The following is a 16,073-nucleotide window of genomic DNA, read 5'->3' as shown; positions in this document are numbered from 1 at the left end:
GTGCTGTGTGAGCGTCAGAACCGGCCAGATTTCCAGAGGCGGCATCCGCATTTTATCTGCTTGGGTCTCTTTTACCAAGTAGGAGAAAATAGCTCATTGTCATGTGGGGTCTGGATGAGGTCCTGGGGCAGAAAAAGGAAATTGGTTTAAAAAAAGAAAAAACCAACAGCACACGGTGAATGTCCAAGAAACTCCGGAGTTTGGTCAGTAGTGATGGCAATTACCGATTTACTAGTTAGTCATCACGACCCGCCGATATCAGTTTCCGAGTGGTGACAAAAGTACCTGTATCCTAGGGCTGCTGTAACAAAGGACACAAAATTTGGTGGCTTTAAAAAAATCACGTGTTTGGGGCGCCTGGGTGGCTCAGTCGGTTAAGCGTCCGACTTTCGCTTGGGTCACAATCTCGCGGTTCGTGGGTTCGGGCCCCGCGTCGGGCTCTGTGCTGACCGCCAGCTCGGAGCCTGGAGCCTGTTTCAGTCTGTGACTCCCTCTCTCTCTGACCCTCCCCTGCTCACGCTGTCTCTCTCTCTCCTAGAAATAAATAAAACATTAAAAAAAAAAAACTAAAAGAAAAATCACGTGTTTATCAGCTTCATGTTGTGGATTCAGAGGTCCTGACACCCGGGTGTGGACAGGGGCGGTCCCCCCCCCCCAGAGCCCCAGGGAACCCCATCTCCCCCCTTTTCCGGCTTTGAGCCACCGAATCCTTGGCCCGCGGCCCCGCCTCCATCCTCTGGCCGGCAGCTTGGAGCCGCCCTGCCTCGGACCCCCTCCCTCCCTCTCCTGAGGACGCTGGGCCCTGGGGCACCCCAGCCGCATGAGGTGACATGTCTGCAGGCTCTGAGGACCGGGACGGGGACATCTTGGGGGGGGCGGGTTCACCACTGATGAGAAAGGGTGGACAGAAACTCTCCCACATCTTTGCAACTTCCTGTAAATGTAAAATTACTCTAAAATAAAACTTTTCTTTTTAAAAAATGTTTAAATGTTTTTATTCTTGAGAGAGAGAGTACAAGCAGGGGTGAGACAGAGAGACGGAGGGGGACAGAGGGTCTGAGTGGGCCCTGCGTTGACCGCGGCAAGCCCGATGTGGGGCTCAAACTCACGAACCCCGGGATCATGACCTGAGCTGGAGTCAGACACTAAACCAACTGAACCCCCTAGGCGCCCCCAAAATAAAAACGTTCTTTTTTTTTTTTAAATTTTTTAATGTTTTTATTTATTTCTAGGAGAGAGAGAGACAGTGTGAGCAGGGGAGGGTCAGAGAGAGAGGGAGTCACAGACTGAAACAGGCTCCAGGCTCCGAGCTGGCAGTCAGCACAGAGCCCGACGCGGGGCTCAAACCCACGAACCGCGAGATCATGACCCAAGCGAAAGTCGGACGCTCAACCGACTAAGCCACCCAGGCGCCCCAAATAAAAATGTTCTTAAAGAAATCAGAATTAGGAGGTGATGACAAGAAATTCAAGCAGGAACGCAGGCACCCGTGACCCCGCCCAGAGGTCACCGAAGGCGACCCCAGGGGTTTATAACTCCCACTTCCCGTCAGAGTCCACGCTGCGCATTTCTTCTCTTCTGTAAGTGGCACCACGTCGTGCATAACTTTCTTGATTTGAGGCGAAAACCTTAGATGACGGGCCGTTTGTGAGTAACCTTCCCACGCTCCCGCCCTCTCTGACCTTGAAGTCCCCTGGTTCCCCTCCAACTCCCCCCCCCCCCCCCCCCCGCTCCAGCTGCACAGGCCTCCTCGCCAGGCGGTCCTCACCCTGGGCCTCCAGCCACCTGGCCTTTGCACATGCTGCTCTCTGTGCTGGGAACACCCCCCCCCTCCTGTCCAGCTCCCTTTATCCCCCAGCCCCCCTCCCGTGGCTCCCTCACCCATTCAGATGCAGGGTGGGGGGGCTGCTATGTGCAGCTCGGTCCCGGTCCCTCCCCACCTCAGTGTCCCGACCTGTTAAGTGGGGTGAGGATTCATCCCTGGGGGCTCCAGGGACCCAGGGTTCTGGGGCAGGGGTGGCAGGAGCGCCCCCTCCCGTCTCCGCAGGGGCCGAAGTGCCCTGGACCACATGGCCAGGCCCGAGGGGTCACAGGAGTTTGGGGGGCGCCAGGAGGCCACCAGAGCCGCCTGTGGCCACTTCCTAAGCCACAGGGTCACAAGGCAGCAGGAGCCCCACAACCCACAACCGCAGGGACCTGCCTCGGGGACGGCCCAGGCCCGCGGCGAGGGCAAGGGACCGCACTGGCCCTGCTGGAGGGCGAGGCCACGGCACCAGGAGAGGCAGAGGCTGCGATGCAGCCACACCTGCGTCTGAATCGCAAGCACCCTCCGCCCCCCCCCCCCCCGCCCCGCTCCTGGCCTCTTCTCCGGGACTCAGAGGCGGGAGGCTGGGGCCCGGGGGAAAGGCGGGGGGCGGGCCCAGGGCACCATAGCTGCACCCCATCCCCACCTGGCGCCCAGGCGCTAGGCCCCCATGCAGAGCAGAGCGCCTGCTGTGCACCCTCCCTGTGGTCCCCAGGGGCTGCTGTGTGCACTTTCTACAGCACCGGATGCCTGCTGTGTACCCTACTGGTAGGGTGCAGTGACTCCTGTATCCACCGCAGAACAGAGTGCTGTATACACTCCTTGGAAGGCTCGGTGTCTAATATGCTGTCCCCGCAGGGTGCAGTACCTACTGTATACAGTCCTGCGAGCAAAGTGACTACCGAATGCGTTTCTATAGGACGCGGTGCCTGCTGTATGCACACTCTGCAGAGCACTAGGCCTGAGCTCCCGGGACGGGGCACATCCGAGGGAGGGCGACTGTCCACTAGGTGGAGCCCCTGAGCCAAGCCAGAGTTATTTCCCTGCTCCCACAGGCCCCGCGCCGCTCGCACCCAGTAGGTGCTCAGCACGGGAGGCCTGCCCTCGCTGTCCCCACCCCCGCCCCGGGACACAGGCCCCGGTCTCCGCTCCGTCCGCACTCCCACCCGTGACCGCCTCCGTGGCGCTCAGCATCCCAGAGCGCCACGGACGCCCACGTGTCCGCCTGCAACAGGGCACAGCCCCTGCTGGTGACCCCCAGACGTCTCACCCCACACCCATCCGGAAGCGACCTCTGCACCTGCCCGCCCCGCTCCACCTGCCCGCAGCAAATGGGCACCTCCCTTCCCTGTGGCTCGGGCCAAGCTCCTGCCTCACCTCTTCCCAACGGGGCTCCTGTGGGATCTGTCGGCCACTCCTACACACTCCACTCCCAGACAGCTGCCCCCCACGCCCGCACGGCCCCCCCCGACGCGCTGCCCCTCGCAGCTCCCTGTTCCGACAGCAGGCGGTGGAGGGGGGCTTCTCCCCACCAGAGCACCCTCTCCCATCGCCTTGGCCTCCACCCCTTGGCCCCCTCTGACCTCGTCTCCACCCCCCAGCCCCCCCAGCCCTGCCCTCCTGACTGTCCCTTAGTCTCTGGTTCCAGCCTCGGGCTCTGTGCACACTGCCCCTCCTCCTGGTGATCACCTCCTCCGTGAGGGGCTCCCCGACCCCCAAACCCATCTGCAGGGGGCCTGGGCTACTTCCCCTGAGTGTCCTGATTCAAAGGCAGGATTCCACACTTCCAGGGCTGCCTCCCGCCGCCTGGGTAGCTGGGTTATTCACAGCTCTACCTGCACATAGTACGTGCTCAGTAAATGGTGTGTGAACAATGGCATTGAGCGGCCCTGCCCTGAGCTCCTCCAGGCTGGTGGGCAGAGCTGGGCCGACACCCCCTGTCCCTGTGGTTAGGGCCAGACACCCCACAGCTGCTTCCAGGAGGAGGGGGCAATCAAGCCGAGCCCGGGCTTGCCCAGCGAGGGGGGGGGCAGTCCGCTCATCATCAGCTTGGTGTCCCCACCTCCTCAAGCCCGTCAGGAAGCATCCTGGGCAGCGGCAAGGGGCCAGGGGAGGGGGTGAGCAGAGGGCCCCCGCTGGGCAGGGAGAGGGTGGGGTGGTGGGGAGCCTTAGGGGGGCCCTGTCCTTGCCAGTCCCACAGCCTGGACGGAAAACAAGTCATGGGGGGCGCCCCTGCCGAGAGGGTCTGGCTCCAAGTCAGCTGCTCAGCCCCGGGAGCAGAGGGCAGGGTGCGGCCCGTCCTCTGGTGACAGCGGTGCCGGGAATGCTCCTAGCAGGGCTGGGAGGGGGCTCTCCGCGCCCCACGCCCGCCCCTCGAGCTGAGCTTCTCCCTGCGCGCTGGGGCCCTGCTCTGGGGGTGAGAGCCTCGGGACTGCAACCCGGCCCGGGTTCCTGAGGAGGGTCACCCTGAGAGAGGGTTAGGGGGAGGGGCGGGGGAGGCACCGGCCGGGAATGCGAGCCCCTGCGGGGACGGGGACGCGGTCTGGGCGTCGGTGGAAACGCGACAGCGGCTCCGGCTCAGGCCACCTCGGTCCTCGCACATTCCCGGGCCCTGAGCGCGGCGCCCGGAATAGCAGCCCGGGGTGGGGGGGTGGGCAGGGGCGGTCAGTTCCCGCACGGCTCCCCGCCCTGGGCTTTCCAAGGTCACCGGGGTATGGACTCGGGGACAGCAGGCCGCGGCTCCGAGGGTCTGGGGCCCGCGCCGGGCAGTCCCCTGCCGCGGATCCGCGCCGAGGCGCGCAACCGCCGCGCGAGGGCGCACGCGGCTGCCACCCCGGCGGACCCCGGCCTGGGCGCGCCCCGGGAGTCCGGGTGGGAGGGGCTGCTCCTGGCTCCCCCCGCCCCTCCCCGCGGCCCCGCCGCTTCCGCCTGTCCTGCGGCCGCCCGGGGAGCCAGGACTTGCCGCCTGGGCTCTACGTAGCCGGTAAGTCCCTCTTCCTATCCCCCCACAATCCCGGCCGGCGTCTCCTCCCCGTCCCCGGGCCCGGTCCGGTTAGGGGCTGGCCAGGCAGCAAGCCCCAGGGTGGGAGAAAGCTCATCCCCGCTCCCTCGTGGGGAAACTGAGGCCTAGAGGTGCGGCTTGCCCTGGGGTCACGCCTGCAGTCAGGGGCGCAGCCGAAACGAGGTGTGTCTTGCTCCTCCGGGAGGGGTCCCCGGGAGCCCAAAGATGGCGCTTCTAGCACCGTCTGTGGACTCCCACCCCAGGGGCTCGGCCGAGCGCGGGTGGTGGGAGGGGGCTCCCCCTCCCAGCTCTCCCAGGGAGCGCGACTCCAGGCTCAGATACAGTCCGCTACACAGCTCTGGGCAGAGGAGGGGACCCGCCCAGTGGTCCCCAAGGTTCTCAGCACCTGGCACCACCATGCCTCCCAGCCCCTGATGCCCCAGATCCAAATGTTGGAGCCGGGGCGGGGGGCTGAGAACTAGGGAAACTGAGGCTCGAGAGGGTCCAGAGCGTCCGCTGGGACAGGACCAGTGCCCTGGAATCCGGCTCATTCTTTCCGTTCTTCGGACACTGCTGACTTTCAGGCGCCCTGGCCCTGGCCTGAGAAGGGACTCAGGAGGTGGTTACTTCCCTCCACCTTGCTCTGACAGATGGGGAAACTGAGGCCCGGGGAGACAAATCTACCCCCCCCCGGTCCTCTCACTCCCCAATGCCTCCTCCCTCTTTCCTGCGTCACCCTCATCAGTGGCTCCTTTTCCTCTGCAGGCGGCCCTTGGTGGGGCCCACACCCTGCACATGAGATCACAGGGCACCGGCTGGACGGGGGCCGGGTCATCCTGCCTGTGATCCCCTGTCAAAGGGCTCCCTGCCACCACGGTCCTGGGAGCCAAGGTGGCCCTGGAGGCGGGGGCTTCTGCCAGGGACTCAGCCCCCGAGCCAGCCCCCACCAGCCGCACCTTCTGCAGAGTCCCTCATACAGCTCTGGACTGAGTCCAGCTGGTCCCCATTGTACAGATGGGGAAACTGAGACCTGGGGATGTGGAGTGGCTGGCTCCCGGCCACACAGGAAGGTAGACACGGTGACGGTGGGGAGGGGGGTGATGGGGTCCCGACACTAGACATACCTGTGCACTATCCTGGAATGATTCCTTCCATAAAAGACACAAATTAAACACCTGCTGTGTACATGATAAGACAACAAACAGTAGCAATAAAAGCAGATAATTCTTTGACTCTCCCTCTCCATCAGCAGGCTGTGTGCCACCTGCTTTTCTTATCTGATCTGACAGCTCCCTCAGACTTCCCTGTAACGGGGTCTCTGTTATTGCCCCTCTTTTCAGAGACAAGAACAGTGGCCCAGAGAGGTTAAATTACTGCCCCAAATCACACAGCCAGCTGGCACAGAGCTGGGGTTCCGACCCTGGCCTGCTGGCACCCCCACGGCAGCACCCTGTCTGCTCCCGAACACTCCACCCCCTCCTTCTGCTGTGGACCCTCCTGAACTGTGGTTTAGGGGGCAGTGCTCAGGTAAGGGGGGATGTGAGTCCAGGGAGCCAGTGGGCGTGGGGACCTGGCCAGGGGGTGGGGGCTGACGCTGCCTCTCTCTCCCCAAGTAGGGCCCAGGTGAGTGGACCCCCTGGGGCTCCTGGACCCGATGTTCCAGCTCTTGCGGGCGGGCTGTCTCTGTGCGCAGCCGGCACTGCGTCTGGTGAGCAGAGAGGGGGGTTACAGGGTGGGGTGGGAGGGGGGTGCTGCCCCTCCTCTCCCGCCAGCCCGCCCCACTGCTGGCCGCACCCTCTGCCTGCCCACACATGCTGTGCCTTTTAATCCCGCTGATCCAGCTGGAATGTGGGTGGGGGCGGCTGGGCCCAGGGGTGGGCAGGCCAGCCCTGCAGAGGGTCACTGGGGGTCCTGACCTCACTCTGGCCACCTTGTCCCCCGTAGGTTCCCCAGGTTAGAGACGTGCTGGGGAGACACTCACGAGTACCGCCTCTGCCATTTGCCGGTAAGTTCTGTCACCTCCCTGGGCCCCCAGGGGTGCCTGGAAGCCTCCAGTTCCCGCCTCGTGCCCCCAAATATACCTGCCTCCCTGCCAGGCTCCCCTGGGCTCCCCTGGGCTCTCCCAGCATCGGGCCTGTGCATCTTTGTCCTCAGGACTGTCCCCCAGGGGCCATTCCCTTCCGAGACCTTCAGTGTGCCCTCTACAATGGCCGCCCTGTCCTGGGCACCCAGAAGACTTACCAGTGGGTGCCCTTCTACGGTGGTGAGTAGCCTCCCCTCCTGACCCGCAGGAGGCAGGGAGAAGGGGTTGCTGAGAAAGAAAGCGACTGGAGGTTGGCAAGAGGGCAGCACCAGCCCTGGGGCTTTGAAGGATGCGTAGGAGTTGAAGCGAGGGGGGAGGCAGTGTGAGGTGTGCGGCGGCACAGGATAGAGGGTGTGTTCTGCACGGGACTGAACTCCAGCCTGAGGATCTGCCTGGAGCTGTCTCCAGAGGCCAGCCGTTCCCAAACTTACCCCAGTAGCAGGAATTGCTGCCGCATTTAGCTGAAAATAGCAAGTTATATAACTGTGTGCCCGGGGCAGTGTGACTCCAGATTTAAGGGAAACAGACAACTTTAGACACCATAGTGGAAGAGACACAGATAAGAAAAGCTGAGAGTGGAGAAGATTCCACCCATCAGCCTCATGGGGTTTTTTGGTTTTTGTCTTTTGGTTTTTTTTTCCCCCTAAGAATTAGAGAAATTTTGCCACGATGCCACCCCCGCAGAGGCCCTCCAAGGCCAGCTTGGGCTCTGTGCCAGCCAGGGTCTGCCAGCCTGGCCAGGGAAGTGGGAGCCGGGAGGAGCTCAGATCAGGGCTGTAAGCTTGAGCCTGCGGTCAGACTGCCCAGTGTGCCCCACTGCAGGCAGTTGGGAAACTGAGTCCGGGAGAGGCCCAGTGACACACCCGGGCTACTCAGGATTCAGTCACTACTGAAGACTTCTTTTTTTTTTAATTCTTTTTTTCTAATGTTTATTTATTTTTGAGAGAGAGAGAGGGAGGAGGGGGCAGAGAGGGGGGCGGGGCAGAGGATCCGCAGCCAGCTCTGTGCTGATAGCACAGAGCCCAACACAGGGCTCGAACTCAGGATCCGCGAGATCATGACCTGAGCCAAAGTCAGACGGGTAACCGACTGAGCCACCCGGGCGCCCCAGCACTGAACACTTTTTACTGGGCTCATGCTGGGTGCAGGGCCCATGTGCTGAGTGACTTCTACCCACAGCTGTACCCCAGAGCCCGGAACGGTGTGGGAAAGTAGTAGGTGCGCTGTGAATATTTGCAGGACGAAAGTATGAAGAATGGACTCCCTAATGTTAGGGCTTAACAGGAATGAATGAATGCACGCATGCGTACACGCGGGCTGGGGGTACTTGCCTCGGAGGGTCCTGGAAGCTGAAGGCAGACACCCCTGAAGTCCCAACCTGGCTCTAGCACAGCCTCCAAGTGTGGTTTTGGCTGAGTCTCCGGGCCTCACGAGCCTGAGGGGAGGAGGCCGGAGCCCTGACAGATGTCCTCGATGCTCCATCAATTCCTTCCTTCCCCAGCGCCCAACCAGTGCGACCTTCACTGCCTGGCCGAGGGGCACGCCTTCTACCACACCTTCGGCCGCGTCCTGGACGGCACCCCCTGCGGCCCGGGGGCCCAGCGGCTCTGCGTGGCCGGCCGCTGCCTCGTAAGGCCTCGCCGGGCCCCGCCCGAGCCCCCCTGACCTCGGACCCCACTTCTTTCTCTCCCGAGTCCCGCCCCTTTCCCTAAGCCCCGCCCACAAGCCCCGCCCCCGCCACGTCCCGCCCATCGTCAGCCTCCGCTCCACCCCCTCACTGCAGAGCCCGCCCCTTTTCCCGGCCCCGGCCCCGCCCCCGCCATGTCCCGCCCATCGTCAGCCTCCACTCCGCCCCTCACTGCAGAGCCCGCCCCTTTTCCCGGCCCCGCCCCCGCCATGTCCCGCCCATCGTCAGCCTCCACTCCGCCCCCTCACTGCAGAGCCCGCCCCTTTTCCCGGCCCCGCCCCCGCCATGTCCCGCCCATCGTCAGCCTCCACTCCGCCCCCTCACTGCAGAGCCCGCCCCTTTTCCCGGCCCCGCCCCCAGGGCGGTCCAGGCGAGGGCCGTCCGCGAAGCCGCGCTCGTCCTCCCCGCCCCTGCAGAGCGCCGGCTGTGACGGTTTGCTGGGCTCGGACGCCCGCGAAGACCACTGCGGCCGCTGCGGCGGCGCCAACGAGTCGTGCCTTTTCGTGCAACGCGTGTTCCGTGACTCCGGTGACCGCTCTCTCCGTCGTCCCCGCTTGCCCGGAGCGGGCCCTTTAACGAGCCTCGGGCCCGGAAGCGAAGTCCCGAGCTGACTGGGCAGTCCTTGGCCCAGCCCCCTCCGTCTCTTCATTATGATTGGTTCCTGCTAGATGGTCCCGCCTTCCCAGAACAGATGGGGTTTTAACTCTTCCCGGCTGCACTTAATCGAGAATAATCTTAACTCCCAAAGTTTACCGAGCGTTTTCGGGGTGCCAGGACCCTGGCTAACCTGCTTACCGTAGTTTCTCATTTAATCCTCAAATCGTCCCTCAAATGCCCTCCCACTCGGCCCCAGCGCCCTCCTTTCTCCCGCGCAGGTGCCTTCGCTGGGTACTGGAACGTGACCCTGATCCCCGAGGGCGCCAGACACATCCGCGTAGCCCACCGGAGCCGCAACCACCTGGGTATCGCGGGGCCCGAAGGGGGCGGCGCCCTGCGGGCCGCCTCGGATCTAGCCGGGGAGCCTGCAGCCGGGGAGGAGGACGCTGGGGCGGGAGGCGGGTCCCAGCCCGGGCTGACCCTTCCCTTGCAGCGCTGATAGGGGGCGACGGGCGCTACGTGCTCAACGGGAACTGGGCGGTCAGCCCACCCGGGACCTACGAGGCGGCAGGCACCCGTGTGGTCTACACCCGCGCTGCAGGGCCGGAGGAGATGCTGCGCGCGACCGGGCCCACCTCCCACGACCTGCTCTTGCAGGTGCGGGCCAGCCTCTGAGGGGGCGGCTGGGAGATGTAGGGGCGGCTGGGTTACCGGACGCGGGAGGGAGGCGGGGAGCTGGGCCGTCGGGTCGAGCGCGGCTCCCTAGCTGCGACACCCCTCCAGGTCCTCCTGCAGGAGCCCAACCCCGGCATCGAGTTCGAGTTCTGGCTCCCTCGGGAGCGCTACGGCCCCTTCCAGGAGCGGGCGCAGGCCCTGGGCTGGTCCCTGCGGCAGCCGCAGCCTCGGGAGGTGGACCGACAGCCCGCTGAGCCCCCCGCGGTCCCAGCTACCGTTTCCCCGAGGACCCCGCCCCCCGCCCCCGGTGAGGTGGGGTCGGCCCGGGTGGGAGCAGGCAGGGAGGTGAGGCCTGCGCCCCTTACCGAAGACCCCCCACAGACCCCTGCCCACCCTGCCCGGACACTCGAGGGCGCGCGCACCGGCTGCTCCACTATTGCGGCGGGGACTTCGGTGAGACATTCTTAACCCCAACCCTTACCTGGCTCCTAGCTGACCTGAACTTGAGCCCTGTTCTGCTGACCTCTGACCGCAATCTGACTTTACCCTAATTGGCCTCCTTGATATGACCCTTTGCCCTGATCTGAACTTTGACCCCTTGTGGATCCCAGTCCTCACCTGACCCCAGCCCCATCTCCCCAGTCCTGAGGGCCCCCCAGTGTTCCATCTGACCCCAGTTCCTTTCTCTGGTGTTGGGGTGCATGCGAAGGGTGCCCAGGGCGGAGCGTCCAGCCAGCCTCTGCACCCTCCTGCCCACAGTGTTCAGGGCCCGGGTGCTGAGCCGCCTCCAACAAGCGCAGGAGATGCGCTATGAGGTTCAAGTGCAGCTCATCTACAAGAGCCGCTGGCCGCTGCGGGCCCTGGAGTACGTGTGGGCGCTGGGCCGCTGCCCCTGCCCGCGGCTTGACCTGAAGCGCGAGTACCTGCTGGCGGCCCAGCGCCTCATCAGCCCTGACGGCACCCAGGACCGGCTGCTGCTGCCCCACGCCGGCTATGCCCGAACGTGGAGCCCTGCTGAGGACAGCCGGGTGCGCCTGGCTGCCCGGCACTGCCCCGCCTGAGCCGCCAGCCAGACACGCTCGACTGGGCTCAAACTCGGCGTATTTGCCGGCTCACCCTGGCTCCCAGCGGCTTCCACCGCAGCCATGTGGCTGCCAGTCACACAGGCTCAGCTGTCCCTGCACACAGTCAGATCCACTGTCATGAGCAGGAGGCACTGGTGAGGATGCACTGAAGAGACTCTTATTTCCTCTCTCACTCTGGCTGCCAGGAAACTCACAGATGTTTTATTCTTAGAACCTTTGTGTCTGCTTTTATTCGCTTTGCCTCACACTCACTTTCTTAGAGACACTGTCACAACAAGCACGGCCCCAAAGGAAGAGTGTGTAACACGACCTTGGGATATAGCACCTTCCCCTCTTGCCCTGGCTACCAGGAAGCTCAAGGACAATCCAGCTGGGTCTTTCTTTCCTTTTTTCTTCCTTCCTTCCTTCCTTCCTTCCTTCCTTCCTTCCTTCCTTCCTTCCTTCCTTCCTTCCTCCCTCCCTCCCTCCCTCCCTCCCTCTCTCCCTCCCTTCCTTCCTTCCATTTTTGAAATAATCTGTATACCCGAAGTGGGGCCCGAACCCACAACCCAGAGAACAAGAATCGCACCCTCCCCTGACAGAGCTGGCCAGATGCCCAGCTGGGTTTCTTCAAACACCACTGTTAGCAGGGTGCCCATCCCTTGTTTCTTCCTATTTAACCTTAACGAGCTCTGTTAAGACAAGGGCACCCCAGTAACACACGCTGCCAAAATGCCAGGACGTGCTGGTAGCCAGACCCGTGGTCACGCTGTCGCGGTGTGCGCACGCGCACTCACGGGCGCCCCAGCCCTCCTCCTCCCCCTGGTCCGATGCCCCCCCACCCCCTGGGGGCCACACGCGTCCCATGCCGCCCGGGGCCCCCGTTCCCGCCCTCCTGTGTGCTCCTGGACACGTTCCCCTCTTCAGTCTCTGGGGCCAGGAGGGCAGACCTAGGCCACGTGTGAATTGGAGGTGCCTGGATGGTGTCCTCCAAACCCTCCCCTTGGGACACTCTGGAAGGGCCGCCCGTTCGCCTTCTCTCCCTGGACGGGGCGGCTTATGCCGTCACTTGGGACCGTCTGATCTTCTGTACCATCCGTGGTTGTGTGTTTCTCTGGGACACAGGATGCTCAACTGTGGGGCTCAGGCTCAGCGCCTGACCTTGCAGGTGACCTGTGGCCGCACCCCGCCCCTCTCCGGGCGTCAGTTTCCCCTTCTGCAAGTACCCTTTCAGCCCCTCGCAGCTCTGAGCACAGGAACTGCATTCCTCTGACTCCTTCCCGTGCCTCCGGGTCCCAGACCTGACCCCATCCGCCCCAGCAAGTACTGAACCTGGAGAACCCCCGGAGGGAGGCGTGGGTCCTGCGCGCCCCCTGGTGGCACCTGGCATTGCCTGCACCCAGAGGGCCCTGCCCGTGCTCCCCACCCCCCACCCCGCTTCTCTCGGGGTGCTAGCCTTCCTCTAGAACACCTGTCCCCACACTCTGGGTTCCGCACACCGGCACCCACACCCGAGGCCCCGCTGAGCCTGCCAGGCCTGCCCGAGGCTGTCCCTCCGCCTCTGCCGCTGTGTGCGCGCCGCCGGGCACTGGGAGGGGCGCGGTCCGAGGGGCAGCCGCGCCCGGAGCCCCCCGAGCAGCCGGCCCCGCCGGCGGAGAGAGACTGGTGCCGGGTGCGCCCTGGCGGCCGCGACCCCTGAGCAGCCCTCCGCTCGGCGAGGGGACGTTGTTTCCAGGGCTGATCACGTTCGGTCGCAGCGGACGGTCCCTTGAGGTCCTGATTTCCTCTCTAGCTTTAAAAAAACAAACCTTGAACAATTGAAAGAGAGAAGGTTCCACCGGAATCTACAGACGTTCAAATCCAGCGCACGGACACACCCCCCCGGTGGCCACAGAGAACGACAGAAACGGGGTGGCCCCAGGGCTGTGTCGTCCTGTCTACCATCCCCGGCTCCCCGTGTCCCCACGTGGCCGCCGGGAGGGACCACGAGCGAGGACAGTCAGGACCTTCCCTGCAGCGGGGTCCCTTGGCCGGTGCCTGGGGTGGTGGCTGCGGCTTCTCTGAACCCACGTGGTTTATTAAACGGTAATGAACGCAAATGCGGGGTGCCTGGGTGGTCATGATCTCGCCCTTTGGGAGTTCGAGCCCCGCGGGCTCTGTGCTGACAGCTCGGAGCCTAGAGCCTGGTTTGGATTCTGTGTCTCCCTCTCTCTCTGCCCCTCCCCCACCCACACTCTGTCTTGTCTCTCAAAGAAAATGAATCAATGTTAAAAAAAAAATTAAAAAGAACAAGAATGCAGGTTTGAAGCTTGCTGTCCTGCAACAGGGTGACAACGGCAACAATTGTCTCCTCAGTGGCCGCAGGGTTTTCCCCAGAACCCTGCAGAATGCTGGTTCTGGTCCGATGCTTTTCTTACTATTCATAATTCTCTGCACACACACCCCCATTACTGCCCCAGACCCGCCCTTCTCTCTCCCTGACCCTGAGCCAGGGCTCACCCTCGGAGGACTTGGGCCCCCACTGCTGCTGAGACCCCGTGGGCCGTCCTACAGCCCCCAGGGTTACCTGTGGGTCACACGGGGCGCTGGCGGGACCACTTCGGGGTACGGTTTGGCCACGTCCGCTGCAGATGAAGGTACGCGCACAGTGGCAGGCTGAGCAGAGAGCCAAGTCCTCGCCTCCGGAACCCGTGACTAGGACCTTATTTGGCAAAAAGGCCTTTTTCAGATGCAACTAAGAGTCTCCAGATGAGACATCCTGGATTATCTGGGCCCTAAACGCGGTGACAAGTGTCCTGGTGAGATGGGGACAGAGGCGGCACCACGAGGCCAGGGAGGCAGGCACTGAGGGGCGCGGCCACAGCCCAGGGCCGCCCGGGCCGCCAGGAGTTGGGACAGGTGGACAGGGCCTTGGCCTGGAGCCTGCGGAGGGAGGGAGCCCGGTCCTGCCCCACCCCTGACCGCCACGTCCGCCTCCAGATGTGGCAGAATAAACGTCTGTAGTTTTAAGCCTCCTGCTGTGCGGTCATTCATTCCAGCCACCTCGAGACACTCGAAAATCTCCGACAGGCGTATGCCCAAACCAGACGCTGCTCACCGAAGGCCGGTTCTAGAATGTTCCTGGCAGCTTGAGTCGCAATAACCACAAGCTGGAGACCACTCCATCGACAGTGGAATGGTGCACACGAGCCCGCAGAAACTACCGCGTGGCGGCTCCTGAGCCGGACAGGGAAGGACTCGGCCACCGCCGTGTCACATCACTACCTCTGAGTCCCTGGTTACACTTTTCTGTATGTGTAAGTGAAAAACGAAGCAAGTCTGGGGCGAAACGTCCTTGTTCCGAGTGCTGAGCTGACCCCAGGTGGCCGGGGGCCGTCTTTGGAGGGACAGCTCTAGAGCCGATGTCGCTGCCCCTGGATGGCAGGGGGCAATGCCAGGTGGAGCGAGCCCGGCACTGCCACCTCTTCCCCGACTACGGCCACCACACATGCTTCAAACAGCTGGACCAGTGGGAAGGCAGATTCCCAGATCCCTGTTCCCACCACCCGTGTGGGCCTCTCAGCAGGACGGGGGCTCATCAATGACTCCCCTCCATCCCTCCCTCCATCCCCCTCTCGATCCCAGCAAAGCCTGCATCCCCGAGCAAAACCCAAAGTCCTCGCCAGGCCTTCCAGGAACCCGCGTGCTCAGGCTCGCCCCAGACTCCCCTCCTCTCCCCCCCTCACTCATTCGCTCCAGCCACCCTGGCCACCCCGCTCTTCCTCTAACCTGCTGGGCATGGTCCTACCTCAGGACCTTTGCACATGCTCTTCTCTCTGCCTGGCCCACTTTTGCCCTGGCTTTCACAAGACTCGTACCCTCTGACCTGGCTTTCCTATCTTCTTCATGCCTCTACTCAAATCTCACCCCGAAGACAGGTCATTCTCTGACCGACCCTGACCTTGCTGCCCCCAAACCCCACCTTCCCGTGCATGTTTCCCCAGAACACTCACCTCCCTCTGACATGCGTTTATCATGCTGATTGTCACCTCCCCAAATCCTCAGGAGCAGACATTTTTATCTCTCTGGGCCATTACTCTACCCTTGACTGTTGGAACAGGGCCTGGCATACAGTGGGTGCTCAATAGTTGCTGAACGATCAAATGAATGAATGGGGCCCGTCGCGCACCAGTGGCCACCACCAGCTGCGGACGAGCTGGGACCGCTGGGGCAGGGAAGGGGCTGTGGGACGTGGCACCCCTGGGGCCGCATTCCTCCCGTGGAGAACCCCGGAGTCACGAGCCTCGTGAGCAACTGCCTCGTTCATCCTGACACCCCTCCTGTGGGTCCCAGGGTTGTGATCAGCTGGGATCTTGGAGAAGCAGCTCCTGGGCGCAAGGGGCAGACCGAGCTGGGCGCTGGGGGCCCCGGGGCCGGACGTGCCACGACCTTACGCCCCCTCTTGGGCGGGGCTGAGACTCCAGGCCAGAGATACAGGTGACAACAGGCCTCCCTTGGGGCGGAACCCCGGGGTGCACTTCCCGCTCGGGGTCCCGTCCCCCAGCTGAGACCACCTCCTTGCTCAGCCCCCCCCGTCCCCCAGCTTCCGGGGACCCCACCTCGAATAGGGGGGTGTTCTATTCTCTTGCAACGCGCTGTCGGATTGAGTTTGCTCTTTCTGCTTGGACTCTTCGCGTCTCTGTCCACACAACGGGCTGGTCACCTTCCTTCCTGTGCCTCTGTCTGGTTTTACGATCAGGGTCATGCTGGTGTCAAAAAATAAACCGACTAGAGGCGCCCAGGGGCGGGGGGGCGCTCAGTCGGTTAAGCGTCCGCCTCTTGGTTTTGGCTCAGGTCATGATTTCTCTGTTCATGTTTCAAGCTCCGCGTCAGGCTCTGTGCTGACAACGGGGAGCCTGCTTGGGATTCTCTCTCAAATAAATAAACTTTAAAAAAAGAAGAATAAGAAACTAACTAAAGACACAACAAAGCAAAACACAGAAAGGCAGGCGCCAGCTGCAGGAGGCCCTGTGAGCGCCGCCCTCGGCCTTCTCCGTTTCCCGGAGAGCAACTGCCAGCCCCTCGCCTTTGCTGGAGGCGCCCTGTGGCCCTGGGCCCGTTCAGCTTGCAGGGCTGCGGGCTGGAGGGGAGGACACTGTGCCCCCCCAGCAGGGTCGGTGGGC

The 16,073-nt window shown here is 63.2% G+C and overlaps 1 protein-coding gene across 1 annotated transcript; it reads left to right on the top strand.

Moving 5' to 3' along the window:
• The first annotated feature begins 5,679 nt into the window (after nucleotides 1-5,679).
• ADAMTSL5 (ADAMTS like 5) lies at nucleotides 5,680-11,322 on the top strand. The gene is made up of 12 exons (XM_039248122.1): nucleotides 5,680-5,871; nucleotides 6,250-6,332; nucleotides 6,422-6,513; nucleotides 6,750-6,810; nucleotides 6,960-7,068; nucleotides 8,390-8,517; nucleotides 8,992-9,103; nucleotides 9,451-9,537; nucleotides 9,666-9,829; nucleotides 9,956-10,154; nucleotides 10,229-10,300; nucleotides 10,607-11,322. Exons 1-12 carry the CDS (start codon nucleotides 5,820-5,822, stop codon nucleotides 10,906-10,908), a joined length of 1,461 nt encoding a protein of 486 aa, XP_039104053.1. The 5' UTR covers nucleotides 5,680-5,819; the 3' UTR covers nucleotides 10,909-11,322.
• Nucleotides 11,323-16,073: the final 4,751 nt, after the last annotated feature.

The sequence above is a fragment of the Hyaena hyaena genome, unplaced genomic scaffold (assembly GCF_003009895.1).
Source record: "Hyaena hyaena isolate Hyena2069 unplaced genomic scaffold, ASM300989v1 scaffold_302, whole genome shotgun sequence".
NCBI classification, from domain to species: domain Eukaryota; kingdom Metazoa; phylum Chordata; class Mammalia; order Carnivora; family Hyaenidae; genus Hyaena; species Hyaena hyaena.
Note: the sequence above shows the minus strand (reverse complement) of the source record. Positions and strands in the feature narration are given on the sequence as shown.